A 27,925-nucleotide genomic window follows, 5' to 3' on the forward strand; every position below is an offset into this window, starting at 1 on the left:
GTATTATGGTTTGTTTGTCCGTCCGTCCGGCCGTCCCGCGTAAACTTTTGCTTGTCCGGCAATCTCCTCCTACATTTTTCGACCGATCTCTTTGAAACGTGGTATACATTATAATCATGATATGAAGTTGTCTCTCCCTTAAACGAATTTTGATTGACAACTTTTGCAAAAGTTAGTGCCCTTTGTTTATTTCGGTATTTGATTTTTGTCCGGAAATCTCCTCCTACATTTTTTAACGGATCTGTTCGATACTTGTTATACATTATAATCATGATATGAAGTTGTGTCTTTCTTAAAAGAATTTTGATTCGACGATTTTTGCAAAAGTTATTGCCCTTTGTTCATTTCAGTATTTAATTTTTTGTCCGGAAATTTTCTCCTGCATTTTATATAGCATGTCAGTTAACCACACTTAGAATGATGCAGATCTTATTTCCATGTAAGAAAGTATATAACACTATATAGCATTCGACGGGCGTATAGTGTTCCGCCCCGCGGTACTCTTGTTTAAGTATAATCATTGTTGATGTTTCCTAAAACAAGTGAATATCAAATAGCATTATGCATATGGCATCCACACCTTTTGTCCCGCTTTCCACTAAAAATATCGGAAGCAAACATTTTCAGTAAAATATTGTTTTTCGTTTACAAGATATTCATCCATTTTATGTAAATATTTTTACTGTTACACGGTTAAGGTGTCCTTGTAAAGATAATTTCCTCAATCTTTGAAATAAAACTATAACTGTGTTGATGAAATGTTTGTTGTTTTTCAGTTCTTTGAAGTACTGCTATAGACCAGTTGCACCAACAAAACCCTCCTTCACCAACTGCTGATATTAAATGCATGTAAGCATTGGCCACAACTGACTTTAATGGTAAAATATATCAGAAAGGATTGTAATAGCCATGTGTTAGAACTTTACTATCTTTTTAACTCACATTTACGTTGTAAAAAAATAGTGTAAACCCTGTTGTCAGTGAAAGACAGTGTATTGAACTGCGTACAGCAATCATTTATAATGGATGTTAATGTCAACTAGAAATGACATATTCGTGAAGAAACGCGCTTCATGTCGAATATATAGCGATTTGCAATTGGCATACACATTGACAATGATTGGCATCATGCTTATGTAAACAATTGCGGTCCGTCTTCATCTGCCGTCGTCTATTTAAAGTTTAACATTTTCGGTTGTTCCTCCAGAACCAATGAAGAGTTCTTTATCATGTCCTGTCCAAGATAGATACTTTTTGTGCCGATCCGAAAATAAAAGTTATCCGGCTTCTCGTCTGATTATCGGAGACATTTTCAAACTCTTCTCTTCTAGAACGGCTGCAGTGATCGATGCCAAAGTGAATATTATTTTTCTATATAATTTTACAAAGTGTTGTTACGATCGTGCCAATCAGAAAACAAACTAGAACGAGTAAAATAAGATAATCTTCTGGCTCGCGCCATTCGCGTGCCGTCGCCTTACTGTCGTTCAAGTTTGACAAGGAACACCTTCATGGACAAGGATGAATTGTTCTTTCAATGTGGCATTATCTTTTTTGTGAACAATAATTCATCAAAAATTTAGAGAACTTACCATCGTGCGAATGATAATATTACCGAAATGTTAGAATGACACTGCTTCGTCAGAAACAGACTGCTCTAATAGTAATGATTGCTTTCTAGATTAAAACGAATTTTTAAAAACTGCTACATTGTATACTATAAGTAAATAGTATGCAAACATATGCAAAGTGACCTAAACTTGAAGAATCTTTTCATAGTATTCTTTTGTCCATGATAATAAGGGGGCCGCGTTGGCCGAGTGACTGAGGCGTCTGACCGTCTACGATCACTAGCCCCCCATCATATATTTTAAGTGTGCCCATGTAATTCTTTCTTTTGTTCATATTTTACCTTAGTTTTATTGGTATTTCGTTCGGATTACTGTTTTGATGACACTTCGGTACTCTTTTATTTTTGATTGTATACAAATATTGTATATTTTCTATCATAAGTGTCACATCTCTTCGCGATTATTTTTATGACGATTAAAAGTGAATAAGGTAACAGATTTTACTCCAGGTAATTCTTGCTATGAATATTGGAATCAAGTAGTGAAATTTGCCAAAAATCGTTGTCGCATTTGATTTTGAAATCTGAAGAATTACTAGTAAACTAATCTTTACCAGCCATTTATATCGAAATAAATCTACATCAATATTGTTTTAATCATTAAGAATAACAAAAATACAGCGCCTGTAACACTGAACAGAACATTTTTGCTAGCTTCGTCCGCGATCCATTAATGATAATTTACTAAAGAAACATGACATTAATTGTGCAAATTTACTATGTGCATTTTGTGGGGTAAAGAGGTTATTTTGTTTTGTTTTTGGGCAGTAAGGTCTGGGGTGTTTAATAACTATGTTTAGGATTTTACCGTATTCCTTGTGTTATCGGTTTCCGCGCACTTAAGAAGCAGCCGCGATTTCATACTCATATCGGTAGAAAACTGTTGAAATTACGGATGACTGTCAAAGACATGTACACAATCTAATAATGGAAAAAAACTATCAACATAAAACTGTATCTAAAAAAATTAGAACATAACATTTCTCCCGTCGGAAGCAGCCGTCATATGTTTCCGTGTGACTATTTTGATTTAGTTTTCAAAGAAAGATAACTCGAATACACTAAAAAGAAATTCTCCACGGACCGCAATTGTTTACGATCCTCAAATTAATTATCAAAACAAATTTTTAAAAAATTCACATTTTATATTGATTTTTCAATGTGTCAACTTGAACAAATTAATGTAATTTTATAAATTTATTTATTTTATTTATTTAGTTAATAATATAATCTGTTGTTTTGGTGCAGTCATACATCTGTTTTGGTTGATGGTAAGTTATTTCTCATTATATTCTGTTTATAATTGGTGAAAATTGGAAGTTTATTGCATTATATGGCTTACGTTTTATTGCAAACAGTGTTTATCGATATAAGAATCAATGTCCCCTTCGCTCTTCGGAAGTGGAAAAAAATTGGCGAGGTGGGTGGCCTCATTTGCATACGACATTTTCGTACGTCAGACTACAAAAAAGACCGGTTCATAAATGAAATATATCACTGTTTTTTCGTGAATGGGTTCATTTTGAGCAAGCAAAAAAATGCGTTAAGCAAAACTGAATACTTATGCGTGGTCTTTTTTAATCAATGATTAATTCTTATGTCTCCGGACGAACCTCCGGTAAATTTTGTGTCACTTTACAGACGATGGCCAAACGTCTAGAATATCTTTGTGTAGTGTCCAGCAGGTCACGAAGCTACGAGATATAGCTTGATAAAATGGCTGCGCGGAAATACATAACGCGCGGAAACCTATGACTAGACGACTATATACAATATATTTGTATTTTTTCTCCAGGTGAAAAATGCGAAAATCTGAATTTTCTGATATAAAATGCTGTGCTGGCATAAGCTTACATCTAAGTGTCAATCCGTGCAGTTTACTGTAATCATTTAAATAACTTCGGGAAACAAAGACGTAAAATGTTTCAACACACATAATAAAATCCAGTAACTGTTCATATTTGAATTAATCGTCACTTTTTTATGTTGCTTAAAGTGTCCTATCGTTCATTAAACAGACAACTTTTATCATTAACAATATTGAATTAGGACCTAAATAACCATCAATCAATATATAGAATTTGTTACAATTTCCGGATTAATTCTAACCCGTCGTTTCGGTTTTTTATTAGAATGTTATGCTGATAACAAGGGTATGGTACACGTACTGTACTGCCAGAGTTTACAAATGAAATGTACGTCACTGTCGACTTAACTCGGATTTGGTGGTGAGTATCAGATTAAGTTTGGTATCAGTCTACTGTGAAAATAGTAAACGATATGTATATACCGATGATGTCTCACTAAAACACTAGCAAAAGTCCTGTATAGTAGCCAGGCCTGTATGAACCGAAATCGAAAGTACTTTATAATATTGTTAAAAGGGATGGTTACTATTTTGAATAGTTCATATTTTAATGCATTCATTTAAAGAACTAACCACGGACTGTATGCGTGTGACTGGATAAATCTGTCGGCGCTCGATACCGCAGTGATAGCTAAATATAGAAATTGACATTTTTGCAAACGCAAGTTTCCGGCAAAGTGTACGTATACATTTAATCAGGTCGTCGTCGATTAAAGGGAAAAAAAGAAAACAAATAAGATAATGAACGTAATTTGAAAAATGAATGTGAACTCAACCACCTTATAACTGATCACAATTTCGCAACTGTATAGAAGCAGGGGAAATAACTCTTACTGGTAAATTATGAAATATTGATAGACACTGGCACCCAAATGAGGCTCAAAGTTATGTACCACAGCATGCACACTTGCATGTTGAATGTCTACAAGAAGGAAGAAATACTGTAAAGTTTCAATATTTTTTAAACATTCTCAATTTATATTAGACATTGAAGATGTATTCTGAGTATTCATTTCTATTGCATGATAAGAGCAGGAAGATATAAAGTATATTTGTGTAATATTTATAATGGTTAATGACTAAAAGGACAGTACAACTAAAGGATGTATATAATTGAACAGTACAAATATACTACGTACATAATTTGACAGTACAACTACAGTGTGTATATAATGTGACAGTACAACTATAGTATATATATAATTTGACAGTACAACTATAGTATTATATAATTTGACATTACAACTACAGTGTGTATATAATTTGACAGTGCAACTACAGTGTGCATATTATTCGACAGTTCAACTACAGTGTGTAAATAATTTGACAGTACAACTACAGTATGTATATAATTCGACAGTGCAACTACAGTGTGTATATTATTTGACATTGCAACTGCAGTGTGTATATAATTTGACATTACAACTTTGGTATGTATATAATTTGACAGTACAAGTATATAATTTGACAGTACAACTACCGTCGGTATATGATTGACAGTACAACTACAGCCTGTATATAATTTGACAGTACAACTAAAGTGTGTAAATAACTTGACATAACAACTACAGTGTGCATAAAATTTGACAGTACAACTACAGTGTGTATAAAAGTACAGCTACAGTGTGCATATTATTTGACAGTTCAACTACAGTGTGTAAATAATTTGACAGTACAACTACAGTATGTATATGATTTGACAGTACAACTACAGTCGGTATATTATTGACAGTACAACTACAGACTGTATATAATTTGACAGTACAACTAAAGTGTGTAAATAACTTGACATAACAACTACAGTGTGCATAAAATTTGACAGTACAACTACAGTGTGCATAAAATTTGACAGTACAACTACAGTGTATATATAATTTGACAGTGCAACTACATTGAGTATATAATTTGACAGTACAACTACCGTCGGTATATGATTGACAGTACAACTGCAGACTGTATATAATTTGACAGTACAACTATGATATGTATATAAATTGACATTACAACTACAGTATGTATATACTTTGACAGCACAACTATAGTATATATATAATTTGACAGTACAACTGTAGTATGTATATAATTTGACAGTACCACTACAGTATGTATATAATTTGACAGTACAACTGCAATGTGTATATAATTTGCCAGTGCAACTACAGTGTGTATATAATTTGATGGTACAACTATAATATATATATAATTTGACAGTACAACTGTAGTATGTATATAATTTGACAGTACCACTTTATTCTGTATATAATTATAGTGTGTATATAATTTGACAGTACAAGTATATAATTTGACAGTACAACTACAGTGTCTATATAACTTGACATTACAACTACAGTGTGTATATAATTTGATGGTACAACTATAATATATATATAATTTGACAGTACAACTGCAATGTGTATATAATTTGCCAGTGCAACTACAGTGTGTATATAATTTGATAGTGCAACTACAGTGTGTATATAATTTGATAGTGCAACTACAGTGTGTATATAATTTGATGGTACAACTATAATATATATATAATTTGACAGTACAACTGCAATGTGTATATAATTTGCCAGTGCAACTACAGTGTGTATATAATTTGATAGTGCAACTACAGTGTGTATATAATTTGATGGTACAACTATAATATATATATAATTTGACAGTACAACTACAGTGTGTATATACTTTGACACAGTCGGTATATAATTGAACATTACACCTAAAGTATGTATATAATTTGACAGTACAACTACAGTATGTATATAATTTGACAGTACAACTACAGTCGGTATATGATTGACAGTACAACTACAGACTGTATATAATTTGACAGTACAACTATGATATGTATATAACTTGACATTACAACTACAGTATGTATATACTTTGACAGTACAACTATAGTATATATATAATTTGACAGTACAACTACAGTGTGTATATAATTTGACAGTACAACTACAGTCGGTATATAATTGACAGTACAACTACAGACTGTATATAATTTGACATTACAACTATAATATGTATATAACTTGACATTACAACTACAGTATGTATATACTTTGACAGTACAACTATAGTTTATATATAATTTGACAGTACAACTGCAGTGTGTATATTATTTGACAGTACAACTACAGTCGGTATATAATTGAACATTACACCTAAAGTATGTATATAATTTGACAGTACAACTATATTATGTATATAATTTGACAGTACCACTTTATTCTGTATATAATTTGACAGTGCAACTACAGTGTGCATATTATTCGACAGTTCAACTACAGTGTGTAAATGATTTGACAGTACAACTACAGTGTGTATATACTTTGACATTACAACATAGTATTATATAATTTGACAGTACAGCTACAGTGTGTATATAATTTGACAGTACAACTACAGTGTGTATAAAATTTGACAGTGCAACTACAGTGTGTATATAATTTGACAGTGCAACTACAGTGTGTATATAATTTGACAGTACAACTACAGTGTGTATATAATTTGACAGTACAACTACAGTGTGTATATAATTTGACAGTACAACTACAGTGTGTATATAATTTGACAGTACAACTACAGTGTGTATATAATTTGACAGTACAACTACAGTGTGTATATAATTTGACAGTACAACTACAGTGTGTATATAATTTGACAGTACAACTACAGTGTGTATATAATTTGACAGTACAACTACAGTGTGTATATAATTTGACAGTACAACTACAGTGTGTATATAATTTGACAGTACAACTACAGTGTGTATATAATTTGACAGTACAACTACAGTGTGTATATAATTTGACAGTACAACTACAGTGTGTATATAATTTGACAGTACAACTACAGTGTGTATATAATTTGACAGTACAACTACAGTGTGTATATAATTTGACAGTACAACTACAGTGTGTATATAATTTGACAGTACAACTACAGTGTGTATATAATTTGACAGTGCAACTACAGTGTGTATATAATTTGACAGTACAACTACAGTGTGTATATAATTTGACAGTACAACTACAGTGTGTATATAATTTGACAGTACAACTACAGTGTGTATATAATTTGACAGTGCAACTACAGTGTGTATATAATTTGACAGTACAACTACAGTGTGTATATAATTTGACAGTACAACTACAGTGTGTATATAATTTGACAGTACAACTACAGTGTGTATATAATTTGACAGTACAACTACAGTGTGTATATAATTTGACAGTACAACTACAGTGTGTATATAATTTGACAGTACAACTACAGTGTGTATATAATTTGACAGTACAACTACAGTGTGTATATAATTTGACAGTACAACTACAGTGTGTATATAATTTGACAGTGCAACTACAGTGTGTATATAATTTGACAGTACAACTACAGTGTGTATATAATTTGACAGTACAACTACAGTGTGTATATAATTTGACAGTACAACTACAGTGTGTATATAATTTGACAGTACAACTACAGTGTGTATATAATTTGACAGTACAACTACAGTGTGTATATAATTTGACAGTACAACTACAGTGTGTATATAATTTGACAGTACAACTACAGTGTGTATATAATTTGACAGTACAACTACAGTGTGTATATAATTTGACAGTGCAACTACAGTGTGTATATAATTTGACAGTGCAACTACAGTGTGTATATAATTTGACAGTACAACTACAGTGTGTATATAATTTGACAGTACAACTACAGTGTGTATATAATTTGACAGTACAACTACAGTGTGTATATAATTTGACAGTACAACTACAGTGTGTATATAATTTGACAGTACAACTACAGTGTGTATATAATTTGACAGTACAACTACAGTGTGTATATAATTTGACAGTACAACTACAGTGTGTATATAATTTGACAGTACAACTACAGTGTGTATATAATTTGACAGTACAACTACAGTGTGTATATAATTTGACAGTACAACTACAGTGTGTATATAATTTGACAGTACAACTACAGTGTGTATATAATTTGACAGTGCAACTACAGTGTGTATATAATTTGACAGTACAACTACAGTGTGTATATAATTTGACAGTACAACTACAGTGTGTATATAATTTGACAGTACAACTACAGTGTGTATATAATTTGACAGTACAACTACAGTGTGTATATAATTTGACAGTACAACTACAGTGTGTATATAATTTGACAGTACAACTACAGTGTGTATATAATTTGACAGTACAACTACAGTGTGTATATAATTTGACAGTACAACTACAGTGTGTATATAATTTGACAGTACAACTACAGTGTGTATATAATTTGACAGTACAACTACAGTGTGTATATAATTTGACAGTACAACTACAGTGTGTATATAATTTGACAGTACAACTACAGTGTGTATATAATTTGACAGTACAACTACAGTGTGTATATAATTTGACAGTACAACTACAGTGTGTATATAATTTGACAGTACAACTACAGTGTGTATATAATTTGACAGTACAACTACAGTGTGTATATAATTTGACATTACAACTATAGTGTGTATATAATTTGACAGTACAACTACAGTGTGTATATAATTTGACAGTGCAACTACAGTGTGTATATAATTTGACAGTACAACTACAGTGTGTATATAATTTGACAGTACAACTACAGTGTATATAATTTGACAGTGAAACTACAGTGTGTATATAATTTGACAGTACAACTACAGTGTGTATATAACTTGATATTACAGCTACAGTGTGCATAAAATTTGACAGTACAACTACAGTGTGTATATAATTTGACAGTACACCTGCAGTGTGTATATAATTTGATAGTGCAACTACGGTGTGTATATAATTTGACATTACAGCTACAGTCGGTATATAATTGAACATTACACCTAAAGTATTATATAATTTGACATTACAACTATAGTATGTATATAATTTGACAGTACAACTACAATGTGTATATAATTTGACAGTACAACTACAGTGTGTATATAATTTGACAGTGCAACTACAGTGTGTATATAATTTGACAGTACAACTACATTGTGTATATAACTTGACAGTACAACTACAGTGTGTATATATTTTGACAGTACAATAACAGTGTGTATATAATTTGACAGTACAACTTTAGTATGTATATAAGTTAACAATACAACTGCAGCCTGCCTATTATTTGACAGTACAACTACAGTGTGTATATAATTTGACAGTACAACTACATTGTGTATATAACTTGACATTACAACTACAATGTGTATATATTTTGACAGTACAATAACAGTGTGTATATAATTTGAAAGTACAACTTTAGTATGTATATAAGTTGACAGTACAACTGCAGCCTGCCTATTATTTGACAGTACAACAAGAGTATGTATATAATTTGACAGTTTAACTACAGTGTGTTTATTATTTGACAGTTCAACTACAGTGTTTATATTATTTTACAGTTCAACTACATAGTGTAAATTATATGACCGTTCAACTAGAGCTTGTTTATAATTTGACAGTTCAACTAGAGTCTGTCAATTATAGACGGGGCAATTAGAGGCCGTAGATAAATTGAACAGTACAGCCACAGTCTGTATATAATTGACAGCACAACTAGAGTGTGTATATTATTTTATAGTACAAATAGACAGAGCATGTTTATGTTTTGACAGTTCACCTAGAGTTTGTATATAATTTGTAAGTACAACTACAGTCTCTATATAATTTTAAAATACAACTAGATAAAGTATGTTTATACGTTGGCAGTTCAACTACTGTATGTATATTATTTGACATTGCAACACGATTGTGTATTTTATCTAACTTAACAACTCGAGTCTGTTTGTAATTGACAGTACAACTAAAGTATGTTTATAATTTGACAGTACACTTAGGGGCTGTAAATAAACTAGAAGCTTTATATAATTTTATACAAAAAATAGATCGAGTATGTTTATAATTTGACAGTACACCTATAGTCTGTGTATAACTTGACAGTTCAACTACAGTCTGTATATAATTGAACATTACACCTAAAGTATGTATATAATTTGACAGTACAACTATATTATGTATATAATTTGACAGTACAACTTCATTCTGTATATAATTTGACGGTACAACTACAGTGTGCATATTATTTGATAGTTCAACTTGAGTCTGTATACACTTTTACAGTACAACTACAGTTTGTATATATTCATTTACCGATACCAATATTAAGTATTAAGTGGTCATTTGAGGTCATCTGAACATTCCTTGAAGTTCGACTAAAGTTCTACACGTACGACATTAATATTGGAGTGTTAAAACACTAGTGTGTACATTTTAAACAGTCACTTTGATAAAAAGGAGCCCTGCCAATGAAAATACGTAATTAAAATATGAAAAACAAAATACCCAAAAAGTATGACCAGGATTTATTCGTGGAGTAAAGATGTAAATACAAACATACAGATTTTCATTTTTCCTGCGTATTTCACTTTTATTTACCGATATGGAACTTTAAGTGGTACTCCCTGTCACGTGTTTCACTTTATATATTTACAGAATAGATCAACATCAGCTCATCATGGCGGAAGGAGGGTCCCCTCATGACTCTCTCGATAACCCCAAACCTGCTATGGACACCCACCTGTTAGATTGTCCTATCTGCCTAGAACAGCTGCACCAACCCAAGTCGCTCCCCTGTCTTCATTCTTTCTGCCAGGAATGTCTGTCCACCTTCATCACCAAGGACCTGTCAGGGAAGATGGCGGCGGCAACCTCCTTTCCGTGCCCTGTTTGTAGGAAGATAACACAACCGGTCAATCTTTCTGAAGGTAAGGAGAAATGGGCACAACAATTTCCAACCAATGACCTGATTAACAGCCTTGAAAAGGTTACGATGGATGAGCCGAGATATTGCAAGCCTTGTGAGAAAAAAGGAAAATCTGGGACGCCTGCAAAGGTCTGGTGCCAAGCTTACAACGTCCTGTTTTGCGAGACCTGTAAAGACGAATATCATGATTTGATTCACGAAGACTGCGAGACAGTGGACATATCAAAAGATGTAACCATGCAACAAAAGGTGACACAAGTGGTCAGATGTGGAAAACACGCAGAGAAGATGGATTACTATTGTGAAGATCACGAGATACTTGGTTGTAGTAGATGCATAACGATAGACCACAGACGATGTGACGAAGTGACAACAACACAGGAGTATTGTGATAAACTGAAGAGGGAATCATGCCTGGATCACTTGAAGACATCCCTGCAAAAAACAACTGATGCCATTGAGTTCCTTATCAAAGAGTTTGGTGAACAGCTTAAAACTATGCCAGAAGACCTAGATACCGGATTTAAGAGTATAGTAGATCTACGACAAAAGGTCGACGCACGTCTTGATGCTATGCAGGAGAAAATCACAGATGAACTGACAGCAATTTATAAAACAGAGAAAGAGAATCTTGATTTGACATTGCAGAAATGTGAACGACTGACGTCTTCAATTCAAATCACAATAAAAACCTCGGCAACAGTTATCCAGAGGAACGCCAGCGTGGACACAATCTTGGTGTATCAGAGAGGCATGGCAGAATTGAGATCCTATCGGGATCTGGTGACAGAATTGAGGAAGTCTTTCATCGCTGTCAGAATCAAGCATTCCTTTGACCCTGCTCTTCTGAAAACGAACAAGAACATTCCACTGACCCTGGGGAAAGTCACAGTACAGAAAGAACGTAGAATTCTGCCTGGACATTTGTTTACTCCGTTAGCGGAATGCCGTGTGAAGGAGGTAGCCAAGTTTAACATAAACTCTTCCTCAGACAGCTCAGATTGATGTGCAATGGGAGTTGTTTACCTACCATATGCTCATATCATTGTAGGAGATTTCAACAACAACATTATAAAGTTGTTTACAGCTATAGGGAAATTAGAAGATGAGTTGAAAATTCCTGGATCATTATTTGACATGTGTCGTGTGGATTATCAAACTGTGGCGGTAGCTCTCTCTAATCTTACTGCTATATACGTCATCAAAATAGAGTCCTCAAAATTAATCCTGTCGTCAGAAATTGAACTGTCGGTCGGCCAAAATCTTAGGGGTATTACTTATACAGGTGACATATTCATTGTTAGTTATGGGAGCAATGATCACAGCGTGAGTAAGGATGGGGATACGAAACATATCCAAACGTATCCGGCTCACTGCTGTCATCTTGCATGCAATCCATGGACGCAAGAGATATACGTCAGCCAAAACAACTCAAGGAATGGCGCCGTAGCCATATCCAAACTGTCAAACGGTAAACGTACAGATATGGTGAAGGTTGGTGTCCTGAATTCAACGTTTGGGGTAGATGTTGGTTGTGACGGTAATTTGTATGTGTGGGGGCGGGGTTCAAACAACGTGGTACAGATGTCTGCGGACGGAACTCGCATCAGAGAACTGCTGACAGTATCGGATGGTGTGGTCAACCCGAGGGCAATATCTGTGTGTGGGGACAAATTTGTGGTCACAGACGAATCCTCACAACACAGGAATGAAATATGCCTATTTCAGCTTTACTGAGCCAAGTGAGTGAGCATTCTGTGAGATATGTATCTTCTGTACGGACAAGAACAAAATAGGTTTTATGTTTAGTGACAAAACTACAACATGTCCGGATATGTTTTGAGTATCCATCCATTGCCTGAAAAGAATTAAACTGTAACGATGCAGCTACCTGGGGTATAACAATTTAATACCACATATATATAAATTAATAAATTCATGTTAAGTTTACTTTGACCGACTTTTAGGTCAAGGTCATATGGATTATTTTTTTAAGCAAATTCTTAATACCAAAGAGGCCTTCAGTGATGATATTAAACAAGCAGCTTGCTAGAATTAAACTAACTTATCCTACTTTTTATGTAAGGCAAATATGTTAAAACTTTTATGGCACGTAGTGTGTATGAGCTTGCTAACGATCAGCTTTGTTAAAAACAATTTGTACTTTAAATATCACCGATGAGATATGTAAATAGCGGTTACTAGCAGGTGAATGAAACATGATTTATAAGCTTTTCACTTCCATTGCCTTTATAATTTAGAGTTATCGCTGTGAAACAAATGGCTATACTTTTTTGTACATTTCAAATACTTGTATGTCATTGATAACTTGAACAAATCAGAACCAATTTTGTTCAGGATTATTTTTATAGTGGGACTCTCTTTGAAAGGAGGTGTACATGTCATGTAATACCAGGTTCTCAAAGTGAGGGGGGAGTTGGTGACAAAACCACAAGGCACATTAATAATCATAATAAAATATCGACATTCATTTAGCAGAAGGTAACAATATCATATTATATAAGTCTTTATTAACCTGCCTCTCTCTGAACCATGCGTTGTAAGTTTGTCCCTCGGCATTCAACAGTACTAGTGTTGGCTTGGAGCTTTGTTGAAATTGAATGATTAAAATCGATTATATAGCGAGTAATAGTTCATTTACGACTATCAGCACTGTGTTTCACATATTTTACGAAAAAGCGTATTAAAATTAGGTAAAGACAAAAAAATAAATAAATTGAGTACATAATACCAAGCCCAATAAAGATTTTTCATTATGATCTTTAGGTAAGGTTTCACAAACTTTTAAAAAAGCTTTTGTGTTTTTTTTCATCGTATTTATCACTTTTCAGATAAAGGTCTTCATCATTTTTTTTAAACATGTTCATTTTTGGTGTTTCCTGAAAAAAGTTAATATAAAATAGCATTATGCATATGGCATCAGCACTTTTTGTTCCGCTTTCCACTTAAATTATCGAAAGCAAAACTTTGAAGTAAGATATTGTTTTTCGTTTACCAGATATGAATCCATTTTATGTAAATATATTCACTGTTTGGTTAAGGTGTCTTTGTATAGATAATTTCCGCAATCTTTGAAATATAGTTGTTAATGTGTTGATGATATGTTTGTAAAAGTTTTTCTGTTGGTTGAAGGACTGCTATAGACCAGTTGGATCAATAAAACCTTCCTTCGCCAGTTGGTAATATTAATTCCATGTAAACACTGGCCACGTGGTGGTGTACCGGAGGGAGCGTATGTTGAAGTATCTGCCTCCTTGCGATTTGTCTAGAAATATATAACTTGCGATATGATTTTGAAATGGTAGTTTATTGTAATAAAAAAATTCTGGGGATTAAAACACAGTTATGAAATATATCTAAACTAGCTTGTTAACTTGAACTAATAGTCACTTTTCATATTTTTCTTGATAGAAAATAAAATCATTATAAAACACTGCGGTATTTCTATATAATATCTTGTGATACATGGCAACATTTCCTTTATATCACGAAAAGAAAATTGCATGTAACAACCACCCCTAGTAATTGTACTCCCCTAGCACAACATAATAATTTATTATGATGAATAGTTTTAGAGTTATCCCACTTCTGTAGCATTATCACAAGCTGCTTGTTATTATTCGACAAAATTAAAAAAAAAGGTTCCCATCACCTCTAAATGCTCATAATATGTCAATGTGTGATTGTGTCCCAATTCACGAATTACCATCGATTTCATATATGTTCGGAAGGTTTGGGGTGATAAGATAATGTGGCTATGGAGAGGATTTGGGGCATTGTATGTTACAATGGAGCGACACTGGCATAGGGCGATAATAATGTTAACCACTGTTTGAGACATTGTGACACAACTTTTACGAATAAAAAAAGGAAAACAAGGTTATAATGGAAAAAAATGAGATTGGCATGGAACATCAGGCGTGGAATTTAACCCGAGGTGTTGTGAATTGAAGTAATACCTTGCTGACGGTTTTTATTTCCAATTCTTAACCCCTGTGTTGGAACTTTGCACACTTACATATACGCTGTAAAGAAATAGTGTGAACACTGATTTTTAGTGACAAACAATTAAGTATTCAACTGTGTAAGTTAACATGTATAGTCAATGTTAATGTCATATAGAAATGACATATTCCATGAAACGCGCTTCATGTTGAATATATATCAATTTGCAATGACAATGAATGACATCACGCTAATGTAAACCACTGTGGTCCGTCTTCATGTGTCCTCGTCTGTTCAAAGTAGAACATTTGCGGTTGTTCCTCCATAACCAATGAAGTTATTGACTACAGACGTAGTTGGAATGTTATACTTTTCGTTCCGATCCAAAAATCAAACATGTACGCCTTCGTGTCTGATTGGATGAGACATTTTTCGACTTCTGGATAAAAACGGCTGCAACGATAGACAATAGTAAATTTCCTTTTATGTCGATCCGAGAATCAAAAATTGCCGCCTTGCCCTAATATTCGCCTTTTTTTATAATGGCTTAATGATTGATTGCGATCAGAGTCAAAATGTTCCCAGGACACCGTCAAGTGTTGTTTCTAATAGTACCAATTTAAAAATCCAAATCTGTCGACATGCTCATTGATTGGCCGAGCCATTTCTTCTCCAGATTGACTCCACACTCGGAAGAGGTGTTCCTACTTTTCAGGCCAGTCCGAAAATCAAAGAGGGACAATCTTGTTTGGCTGTGGCATTTTTTCCCGCGTTGGTCTCTGATTTACCGATTCCTTTGTGATCTTTTCTCAAAAATGGCTGCAACGATCGACTCGAAACCCATTCCAAATGTTCCTACTGGGTCGCTAGTTTTTGTTTAAATCCAAAACGCAAAGATGGCTGCCATGCCCTCTGATTTGCTAAGGCATTTTCGCTTTCGTTTTTAAAAACCTGCAGAGATAGAATTTAACCTTTGTATACTGGTTCGGTGTGAGATACCGGTTAGGTGTTTTCACTTGTACTGTCGATATACAAATCTTTGATGAATGTCTAGGCCTCAGACAGGCAGGCAGTTTTTCTTCTTCTGCTAGAACTGCTGCAGCCATTTATGCTATGGACACATTTTCGTGTTGATTTAAGGCACAATCTCATGCGAGTGTAAAGCCCCTAGAGCCCCTTCTGATATCATCGCACTGCTGATAATTGATTATATAATTCTACATACTCGGGCTTCAACCTACCTGTCATCACTCCTGCCTACATACACCTACCCTTATTGACGTCATGTGATATATTCGAAATATTACAGAAACGACATATAACCTTCCCGTTATCCCTGCTATCAACCGTCACCTACCATGTAGTGACGAAATCACAATGACTGCAGATAATAACCTAAGCAACTCCTACCCACACCTCTTGTTATCTACAAATGTACCTACACGAGTTAGCCACCTGTCCGTCCCCGTTCTAGCCGTATATTTCTATCACTACTGACGTCATAACATCACTATGGACACCTAGTTAACACATGTGACGATGGATACAAAACAAATGGCAACCGAACAACTGATTAAATGGCAGTGTTACTGATTATCAAAGCATTGGGTTGTTGTTGTGCAAAGCCTCGGGTCTCCTGCTCAATATATTATTCCTTGGGTTTGAGTGACCTTATCCATACCTCACATCAAGAATGCATTCTATTAATCTCACACCGGTAAAAGTGCGGATACACCTGTGCAGGGTAAGAAAAAACAATTCCCTACATCAGTCTTTCTTACCCAGGACAGCTCTATCTTACACACAGGGAAATGAGAGAAAATATGTATACTACATGTAGCTCCGAGATCCATATATGATAAGGTGCAGTGGCTTTATCACAATTCCAAATTTGTAATGTACATTTGATGGAATAATGGGGTTTATTTTCTACACAAACCAAATATATATATAGTGTGTAGTAAGGAATGCTTATGTCACACAATTTTAATCATATCAAGACAGTGACAAAATCACTCGAAAAGGAGAACTATCGATGAAAATTTGAATAACATGTTGAGGTATCAATGTAATTAATTCGAACACTATCTTACGATGCTGAAACGGGAGAGAAAGAGTGACATGTCAACAGTATACATAGTACATATCGTGGAACCTCGATATATCGGCCATATTCGTTTCATACAAAAGTGACTTAATTGTCGGAAAAACGCTCACATGAAAGATATGTCTTGTGGATATTCCTGTAGAATAATTACATATAAATAATTATCTAATTTCACAGTGTACACGTCTTTAATTAAAGCATACACTGAAGCTCCATAATACCAGTCAACGAAATCAGCCAATCAGTGGCAGAACAGTTATGCAAATGACAAGTATCTGGAATCACGACTATCGTAGTTTTCGTAGTTTGTAAGGGTTGTGGTTGAAGATAACACGGGGAAATTCTCCAAGTAAATAATAATAAATCCTAATTTCATGACATAAAGCTGCTGTGCTGTCAACCGATGGCATTTTCAGTGACAACACGTGAAGTACTTTCAACAAATGATTAAGAAAAATGTTTCTACGTATACTTGTTAAAATCAAGAAACTTTTCATATTTGTATAAATCATCTTTTATGGTTTTTTTTTATTAATTCAATAGACAGACAACTAATATTTTGTTCACAATATTGAAATATTTCGGGACCGAAATAACCATCGATCAATATTTAAAATTTCCGGATTGTTTCTATCCCGTCGTTTCGGTTTTGTATTATAATGTTATGCTGATAACAAGGGGGTGGTACACGCAGCCAGAGTTTACTGATGAATTGCACGTCACTGTCGACTTCATTCAGATTTGGTGGTGAGTATCAGATTAAGCTTGGTACCAGTCTACTGAGAAAGTAGTAAACGATATGTATATACCGATGATGTTTCACCGAAACACTATCAAAAGAGTCACGTGTTAGCTAGGCCTGTATCCGAAATCGAAAGTACTTTAAAATATTGTTATGTGGTTGGAAAATAAATGTTGGCACTGGTCTCTAATTCTTTTGAATAGTTCATATGTTGATGCATTAGTTTACAGAATCATCTACAGACTGTAGGTGTGTGACTGGATAAATCCGTCAGCGCTCGATTCCAAATAGAAATTGACATTTTTACAAACGCAACTTCCCGGTAATGTTACGCAGGATTCAGGTCGTCGTTGATAAAAAAGGAAAAGAAACATAATAACAAAGACAATGAGTGTGAATTGAAAAAAAATTAATGAACGTGAACAAATTCAAACTGACTATCCTTCCTCATATCCAACAGGCTGGGGAAATGAAAACTGATTATAATATCTCAAATTTACTTACACAGGGGGAATAACTCTTACAGGTAAATAGAAAATATACAGCGACAGCGTAATAACATTTTCCCTTTACATTCAAATTGCATAACTATTGATAAACAGGTGTATACAATAAATCAAGAATACTGATACTGGACCCAAGTGAGACTTGCAGTCATGTACCACAGCATGCACATTTGCATTTCGAATGTCTACAGGCAGGAGGAGATATTGTAAAAAAAATGTTTTCTTTTTTTCTTCAAATTTTCAATTTATATTCAGAGATTGCAGATTTTTTCTGAGTATTTTTTACTTGCATGATGGAAGAGCAGGTAGCTATAACGTATACTTACGTAATGTTTCTAGAAACCTAACTAGATAAGAAAAATAAAATAAATGTATTACCAGAAGTATGATAATGTACTGATTCCATTCAGGCCTTTTACTAAAAATATACCAAGAGAAAACAATAGGAACAATTAAGAACGTTATCTAAATGCAAAGGCTGGTATCTCACTTAGTTTGTTTAACACGACATTGTCCAGACCACATATGCATCACAAAATAAACTGGAACCATAAGAGGCACAAAAATATAAAGCAACAAAGCAACAAATAAAAAAAAAAATAAAAAAAATAAAACTACAAGATCGTCTATTTCATCGGTCTTTATACCAGTACCTGGCTAAATAGCCATATAGGTAACTGTTAACATTAACTGTACTCCACAGTAGAGAAGACGTGCACACTTAAGGTAGTCTAATGTAACAAACAATGAAAAGACAGAATTTGCATGGCGTAACACAACTTCTACTGACCACTCCGACAATATAACAACCGAATAACAGTAAAAGGGAACGCCTGTATATGTAACGTATATACATATAATACAACGGAAATACGGTCGATATAATCGGGTCAATTAAAAAACACATTTATCATTTATAACAAACAATCACGCTGAAATATGTCCCTGCTATATTGTTTGATGTAGCATCATCTTCACCACTGTTTTCTGGTCACTATCGGTAAGCAGGGCTCTCGTATTCCATGTTCTCTCTCTTATGCGTAACAACATCCCACTGGTTTTGTTACCTAAATTTTACAACAGCCTGTTCCTTTATGAATTGGGAAAATAAACCTTTATTTGTATTGAAATCAGAAATACATTTCACATTTTTTTGTCATTTTGTGAAAATAAGGCACTTTTAGCTAGGGGAAAAAGCCTGTACTCGGCAGATAAACCGAGCAAAGAAAATCACTGCATCGTACTCATCGGCTATTTATAAATAAGTTCATACAATGAGATAAGTATTTATTATATGAAAATCAGATGTTCTCTAGTACTATTGCATAGATAAGACATCGATCATGAAACAAGAATTAAATCATGCAATCAAGACATGGTCGTTCCTGCCTACTTTGAGTCTTTGTTGAAGATGTGTAGTTGTATTGACAGTACAACAAGAGCCTGTATATAATTTTACAGTACAACAAGAGCCTGTATATAATTTTACAGTACAACTAGAGCCTGTATATAATTTGACAGTACAACAAGAGCCTGTATATAATTTTACAGTACAACTAGTGCTTGTATATAATTTGACAATACAACTAGATCCTGCATATAATTTGACAGTACAACTAGAGCCTGCATATAATTTGACAGTACAACAAGAGCCTGTATATAATTTTACAGTACAACAAGAGCCTTTATATAATTTTACAGTACAACAAGAGCCTGTATATAATTTTACAGTACAACAAGAGCCTTATATAATTTTACAGTACAACTAGAGCCTGTATATAATTTGACAGTACAACTAGATCCTGTATATAATTTGACAGTACAACAAGAGCCTGTATATAATTTGACAGTACAACTAGATCCTGTATGTAATTTGACAGTACAACAAGAGCCTTTATATAATTTGACAGTACATCTAGATCCTGTATATAATTTGACAATACAACTAGAGCCTGCATATAATTTGGCAGTACAACTAGATCCTGTATGTAATTTGACAGTACAACTAAAGCCTGTATATAATTTGACAGTACAACAAGAGCCTGTATATAATTTGCCAATACAACTAGAGCCTGCATATAATTTGACAGTACAACTAGAGCCTGCATATAATTTGACAGTACAACTAGATCCTGTATGTAATTTGACAGTACAACTAAAGCCTTTATATAATTTGACAGTACAACAAGAGCATGTATATAATTTGACAGTACAACTAGATCCTGTATGTAATTTGACAGTACAACAAGAGCCTTTATATAATTTGACAGTACAACTAGATCCTGTATATAATTTGACAATACAACTAGAGCCTGCATATAATTTGACAGTACAACTAGATCCTGTATGTAATTTGACAGTACAACTAAAGCCTTTATATAATTTGACAGTACAACAAGAGCCTGTATATAATTTGACAGTACAACTAGAGCCTGCATATAATTTGACAGTACAACTAGAGTATGTATATAATTTTGCAGTACATCAAGAGCATGTGTATAATTTGACAGTACAACTAGAGCCTGCATATAATTTGACAGTACAAGTAGAGCCTGCATATAATTTGACAGTACAACAAGAGCCTGTATATACTTTGACAGTACTGCTAGAGCCTGTATATAATTTGACAGTACAGCTAAAGCCTTTATATAATTTGACAGTTCAACAAGAGCCTGTATATAATTTGACAGTACAACTAGAGCCTGTGTAAAGTTTTACAGTACAACTAGAGTCTGTTTATAATTTGACAGTACAACTATATTATGTATATAATTTGACAGTACAACTTCAGTGTGTATATAATTAGTCAGTACAACTAGAATATGTATATACTTAAACAATACACCTAAAGTATGTATATAATTTGACAGTACAACTATAGGAAGTATATAATTTGACAGTACAACTAGAGCCTTCATATAAATTGACAGTACAACAAGAGTCTGTTCATAATTTGACAGTACAACTAGTGCCTGTATATAATTTGACAGTACAACTAGAGCCTGCATATAATTTGACAGTACAACAAGAGCCTGTGTATACTTTGACAGTACAACTAGAGCCTGTGTAAAGTTTTACAGTACAACTAGAGTCTGTTCATAATTTGACAGTACAACTACAGTGTGTATAAAATTAGTCAGTACAACTAGAGTCTGTATATACTTAAACAATATACCTAAAGTATGTATATAATTTGACAGTACAACTAGAGCCTTTATATAATTTGACAGTACAACAAGAGCCTGTGTATAGTTTTACAGTACAACTAGAGTCTGTTCATAATTTGACAGTACACCTAAAGTATGTATATAATTTGACAGTACAACTATAGGAAGTATATGATTTGACAGTACAACTATAGGAAGTATATAATTTGACAGTACAACAAGAGCCTGTGTATACTTAAACAATACACATAAAGTAATATATAATTTGACAGTACAACTATAGGAAGTATATACTTTGACAGTACAACTACAGTGGGTATATAATTTGACAGTACAACTACAATGTGTATATAATTTGACAGTACAACGAGTCTATATATTATTTTACAATACAACTACAGTCTGAATATAATTTGACAGTACAACTACAGTCTGTTTATAATTTGACAGTACAACGAGTCTATATATTATTTTACAGTACAACAAGAGCCTGTATATAATTTGACAGTACAACTATAGGAAGTATATAATTTGACAGTACAACTTCAGTATGTGTATACTTTGACAGTACAACTAGAGTCTGTATATACTTAAACAATACACATAAAGTATTATATAATTTGACAGTACAACTATAGGAAGTATATAATTTGACAGTACAACTACAGTGTGTATATACTTTGACAGTACAACTACAGTGTGTATATAATTTGACAGTACAACGAGTCTATATATTATTTTACAGTACAACTACAGTCTGAATATAATTTGACACTACAACTAGTCTTTATATCATACGACAGTACAACAACAGTGTATATAAATGACAGTACAACAAGTGTCTGTATAGCATTTGATAGTACAACTACAGTGTATATTATTTGACAATACAACAATAATCTGGTTAAAATTTGACAGTACAACTATTGTCTGTATAAAATTGACAGTACAACTTTAGTATTATATAATTTAACAGTTCGATTAGAGTATGTCTGTTATTTTACACTTAAACTTCATTCTGTATATACTTTGACAGTACAACTAGTGCATTTATATAATTTGACGGTACAACTGAAGTCTGTATATAATTTGACAGTAAACCTACAGTCTGTATGTAATTTGAGAGTACAACTACTATCTGTATATATAATTTGATAGTACAACTACAGTTTGCATACTATCTTAACCGATACTAATATTAAGTATTAACTGGTGATTAGCGGTCATCTGTACAGACCTTAATGTTCTACATTGCGTAGGCCATTAATATGGGAGAGATGAAACGCAAATACATTGTACGTACATTTTATACAAAAATTGTCATTATAAATGGTACAATGTAAACTGTCCGTCAAAAGATACAAATAAATTAATTACAAAACAACAAATGAATAATTTACTCAAAAGTATGGCCATGATTTATTCCTCGAGAATAGAGGTCAATACAAACATAAAGATTTATATTTTTCCGGCATATTTCCCTTTACTTACCGATATAGAACTTGTCACGTGTTTCACTTTATACATTTACAGATTTGATTTACAACCACTCGCCATGGCGGAAGAAGGACCCCATCAGGACTCTATCGATAATCCCAAACCAGCTATGGACACCCACCTGTTAGATTGTCCTATCTGTCTAGAACAGCTACACCAACCAAAGTCGCTCCCCTGTCTTCATTCTTTCTGCCAGAAATGTCTGTCCACCTTCATCACCAAGGACCCGTCAGAGAAGATGGCGGCGGCAACTTCCTTTCTGTGTCCTGTTTGTAGGATGATCACACAACCGGTCAATCATTCCGAAGGTAAGGAGAAATGGGCCCAACAATTTCCAACCAATGGTCTGATTAACAGCCTTGTAAAGGTCACGATGGATGAGCCGAAGTATTGCAATCCCTGTGAGAAAAAAGGAAAAACTAGGATTCCTGCATCAATCTGGTGTGAAACATTGAACATCATGTTTTGTGATACATGTAAAGTTGATTTTCATGACTTGGTTCACGAAGGATGTGAAACGGCTAACTTAGCCAAACCTGCAGAAATAATGCAACGACAAGAACAGGTAAGATGTGGAAAACATGCAAAGAAGATGACTTATCATTGTGAAAACCATCAAAAACTTGGTTGTAGTAGATGCATCACGATAGACCACAGACGATGTGACGAAGTGACAACAACACAGGAGTATTGTGACAAATTGAAGAGGGAATCACGACTGGATCACTGGAAGACATCACTGCAGAAAACCACTGAAGCTATCGGGTTACTGATCCAAGAGTTTGACGAGCAACTTCAAAGCATAGCGAATGACCAAGATATCGGGTTTAAGAGTTTAATAGATCTAAGACAAAGTGTTGATGCACGTCTTGATGCTATGCAGAAGAAAATCACAGATGAACTGACAGCAATTTACAAAAAAGAGAAAGAGAATTTGGATTTGTCATTGCAGAAATGTAAACGACTAACGTCTTCAATTCAAAACACAATAAAAACCTCCGCAACAGTTAGCCAGAGGATTGATAGCGTGGACACAATCTTGTTGTATCAGAGAGGCGTGGCAGAGATGAAATCCTATCAGGATCTGGTGACAGAAATGAGGAAGTCTTTCATCGCTGTCAGAATCAAGCATTCCTTTGATCTTGATCTTCTCCAAATGGAAAAGAACATTCCACTGACCCTGGGGAAAGTCACAGTGCAGAGAGAACGTAGAATTCTGCCTGGACAGTTGTTTACTCCGTTAGCGGAATGCCGTGTGAAGGAGATAGCAAAGTTTAACATTAAGTCTTCCTCAGACGGCTCAGATTGCTGTGCAAGTGGAATTGTTTACCTACCAGATGATCATATCATTGTAGGAGATTGCAACAACAAGAAGGTCAAGTTATTTACAGCTATAGGGAAATTAGAAGATGAGTTGAAAGTTTCTGGGTCTCTGATGGACATGTGTCGTGTGGATTATCAAACTGTGGCGGTAACTCTTTCGAGTCTGATTGCTGTATACGTTATCAAGGTGGAGTCTTCAAAACTTACCCTGTTGTTGAAAATACAACTGCCTGCCGGACAAGATCTAAGGGGTATTACTTATACAGGTAACATATTCATTGTGAGCTATGGGAGCAATGTTCACATCGTTAGTAAGGATGGTAGTACGAAACATATGCGAACTTATCCGACTTACTGCTGTCACCTTGCGTGCAATCCATGGACGCAAGAGATTTATGTCAGCCAACCCACCTCCTTAAATGGCTCTGTTACTGTATCCAAATTTTCAAATGAAACACGTACAGATATTGCAAAGGTCGGTGTCCTGAATTCAGCTTTCGGGGTAGATATTGATTGTGACGGCAATTTGTATGTGTGTGGGCAGGCGTCAAATAATGTGGTACAGATGTCTGCGGACGGAACTCGCATCAGGGAACTGCTCAGAGTATCGGATGGTGTAAACAAGCCAAGGGCAATATCTGTGTGTGGGGACAAATTTGTGGTCACAAACGAATCTTCAAAGCACAAGAATGAAGTACACCTATTTCAGCTTTACTGAGCAAAGTGAGTAAGCATTCTGTGAGATATATATCGGGACCAAGTTGTGTGGTGTGTTGTTTAGTGACAAATTGCAACATGGCTGAATCAGTTGTGAGTATCCATCCATTGTGTAAAATCAGAAACAGAGCAACTGGCAAGAAAGTGTAGTGACATATTGACAGGAAAAGAATTAAACTGAAACGATACAGCTACCTAGTATATTTATAATTAGGGACCATTCACGGATATACAATAAAATTTCATGTATTAATATATATATAAATGAATAAATCCATGTTATGCTCACTTTGACCGACTTTTTAGCTGATGGTCTTATGTATTAATCTCTTTTAAACAACTTCTTAATACAAAGAGGCCTTGGGTGATGATATTAAACAATGAGCTTAAAGTAACTAAGTCAAGTTTTAATGTAACGTGGACAAGGCAAACATGTTTAAATCTTTAAGACTCGTAACGTGTAACGTGAATTGTCAGCAGCATTGACTAGCAGGTGAGCGATAATGATCGATGTGGTTTTGTTTTCACCTTCATTGTCCTTATAATTTAGCGTTATCTCTGTGAAATAAATGCGTATAATTGTTTGTACATTTCAAATATTAGTATGTCATTGATAACCTGAACATATCAGAACCAAATTTGTACAGGATTTTTATACTAGAACTCGTTGGAAAAGAGATGTACATGTCATCTAATACCAAGCTCTCAAAGTGAGAAGCGAGTTAGTGACAATTCCACAAGGCACATTCAAAACCCAAAAATAAAAAACATCGACATTCATATAGCACAAGGAAGAAATATATATGTTTTATCAACCTTCCTCTCTTGTAACCATGTGTTGAAATTTTGTCTCTCAGTGTTTAACAGTGTTTGTTTTAAGCTTTGTTTAAATTGAATTATTAAAATCGATACTATAGCGAGTAATAGTTCCTTTACGAATTAGAGCACTGTGTTTAACATGGTTTATGAGAAAGGTGTAAACACACGCTAACGAAGGGGAATGTTAATTTGAAGTACATAAAACCAAGCCCAATCAAGATGTATCAATATGTCCTTAAGGTAAGGTTTCGCTAAAACCATAAAACAAATTTAGAGGTTTCTTATCAGCTTCATCACTTTTTGTTCTGCTTTCCACTTCAATTATCGAAAGCAAAACTTTCCATTACAATCCTTGTTTTCGTTTACCAGCAGTTCATCTATTTTATGTAAATATTTTTACTGTTTGGTTACATGGTTAAGGTGTCCTTGTAAAGATAATTTCCTCAATATTTGAAATAAAGTTGTTACTGTGTTGATGATATGTTTGTAGAAGTTTTTCTGTTGTTTGAAGGACTGCTATAGATCAGTTGGACCAATAAAACCCTCCTTCACCAGCTGGTAATATTAAATGCATGTAAATATTGGGCACGACTGACTTTAATGGTAAAATATATCAGAAAGGATTATAATAGCTGTACTTATCATTTTCTTTTAAATACTTTACTGACAGTACAAATGTTTGTTGCAAAGAACTTTTACAACTACTTGGAGTACTTACTGTCAAATCAGCCAACCAACATTCGTTCTATCCACCAGTTTCTATAGGTTTTATGAGTGAATTATAGTCACCCAGAATAACCACAGCCAATGAGAGTGACCGTTACGTCAAAGATTTCAATGATATTTCCTTAACTCCCCACAGCCATTGAGAGTGACCGTTGCTACAAAGACTTCAATGATATTTCCTTTACTCCCCACAGCATATGAGAGTGACCGTTACGTCAAAGACTTCAATGATATTTCCTTACCTCCCCACAGCCAATGCGAATGACCGTTACCACAAAGACTTCAATGATATTTCCTTAACTCCTCACAGCCAATGAGAAAGACAAATACTTTAAAGACTTCAATGATATTTCATTAACTCCTCACAGCCATTGAGAGTGACCGTTACTACAAAGACTTCAATGATATTTCCTTAACTCCCAACATCCAATGAGAGTGACCGTTACGTCAAAGACTTCAATGATATTTCCTTAAATCCCCACAGCCATTGAGAGTGACCGTTTCTACAAAAACTTTAATGATATTTCCTTACCTCCCCACAACCAATGAGAATGACCGTTACTACAAGGACTCCACACAGCCAATGAGAGTGACCGTTATGTCAAAGACTTCAATGATATTTCCTTAACTCCCCACAGCCAATGAGAGTGACCGTTACTACAAAGACTTCAATAATATTTCCTTACCTCCCTACAGCCAATGAGAATGACCGTTACTACAAAGACTTCAATGATATTTCCTTAACTCCCCACAGCCAATGAGAAAGACAAATACTTTAAAGACTTGAATACTGATTTGAATATTTCCTGTACCTACAATCTACCATAGCCAATCAGAACAAAATTAATGAAGCTTAGTTATGGTTTTATTTTATCTAACCTCATATAAAGACTCCATGAGTGTACTATATGCGTGCTTGTATGTGAGCTGGAGGGAGGGTATGTTGATGTAGTTGCCTCCTTGAGATTTGTCTTGAAATATACATAAATGTATATATAGTTTGCGATATGATTTTGAAAGTCTTTTTATTACTT

At 34.2% G+C, this 27,925-nt stretch overlaps 2 protein-coding genes across 3 annotated transcripts; both read left to right on the plus strand.

Moving 5' to 3' along the window:
• Positions 1-3,770: 3,770 nt before the first annotated feature.
• On the plus strand, positions 3,771-17,153 carry LOC110449762 (E3 ubiquitin-protein ligase Midline-1-like). The gene is made up of 2 exons (XM_021496821.1): positions 3,771-3,858; positions 11,051-17,153. The coding sequence occupies exon 2, from the start codon at positions 11,073-11,075 to the stop codon at positions 12,324-12,326; it is 1,254 nt and encodes a 417-aa protein (XP_021352496.1). The 5' UTR covers positions 3,771-3,858; positions 11,051-11,072; the 3' UTR covers positions 12,327-17,153.
• Positions 12,984-26,830, plus strand: LOC110449761. Of its 2 annotated transcripts, none has more exons than XM_021496820.1 (2): positions 12,984-13,063; positions 23,343-26,830. In XM_021496820.1, exon 2 carries the CDS (start codon positions 23,365-23,367, stop codon positions 25,345-25,347), a length of 1,983 nt encoding a protein of 660 aa, XP_021352495.1. In that variant the 5' UTR covers positions 12,984-13,063; positions 23,343-23,364; the 3' UTR covers positions 25,348-26,830. The 2 variants fall into 2 exon arrangements, with proteins under 2 accessions (XP_021352495.1, XP_021352494.1); XM_021496819.1 differs by lacking the exon at positions 12,984-13,063 and adding an exon at positions 17,251-18,141 and having other exon boundaries at positions 23,343-26,829.
• The last annotated feature ends 1,095 nt before the right edge of the window (positions 26,831-27,925 follow it).

This window comes from Mizuhopecten yessoensis, unplaced genomic scaffold (assembly GCF_002113885.1).
Source record: "Mizuhopecten yessoensis strain PY_sf001 unplaced genomic scaffold, ASM211388v2 scaffold4819, whole genome shotgun sequence".
NCBI classification, from domain to species: Eukaryota; Metazoa; Mollusca; class Bivalvia; order Pectinida; family Pectinidae; genus Mizuhopecten; species Mizuhopecten yessoensis.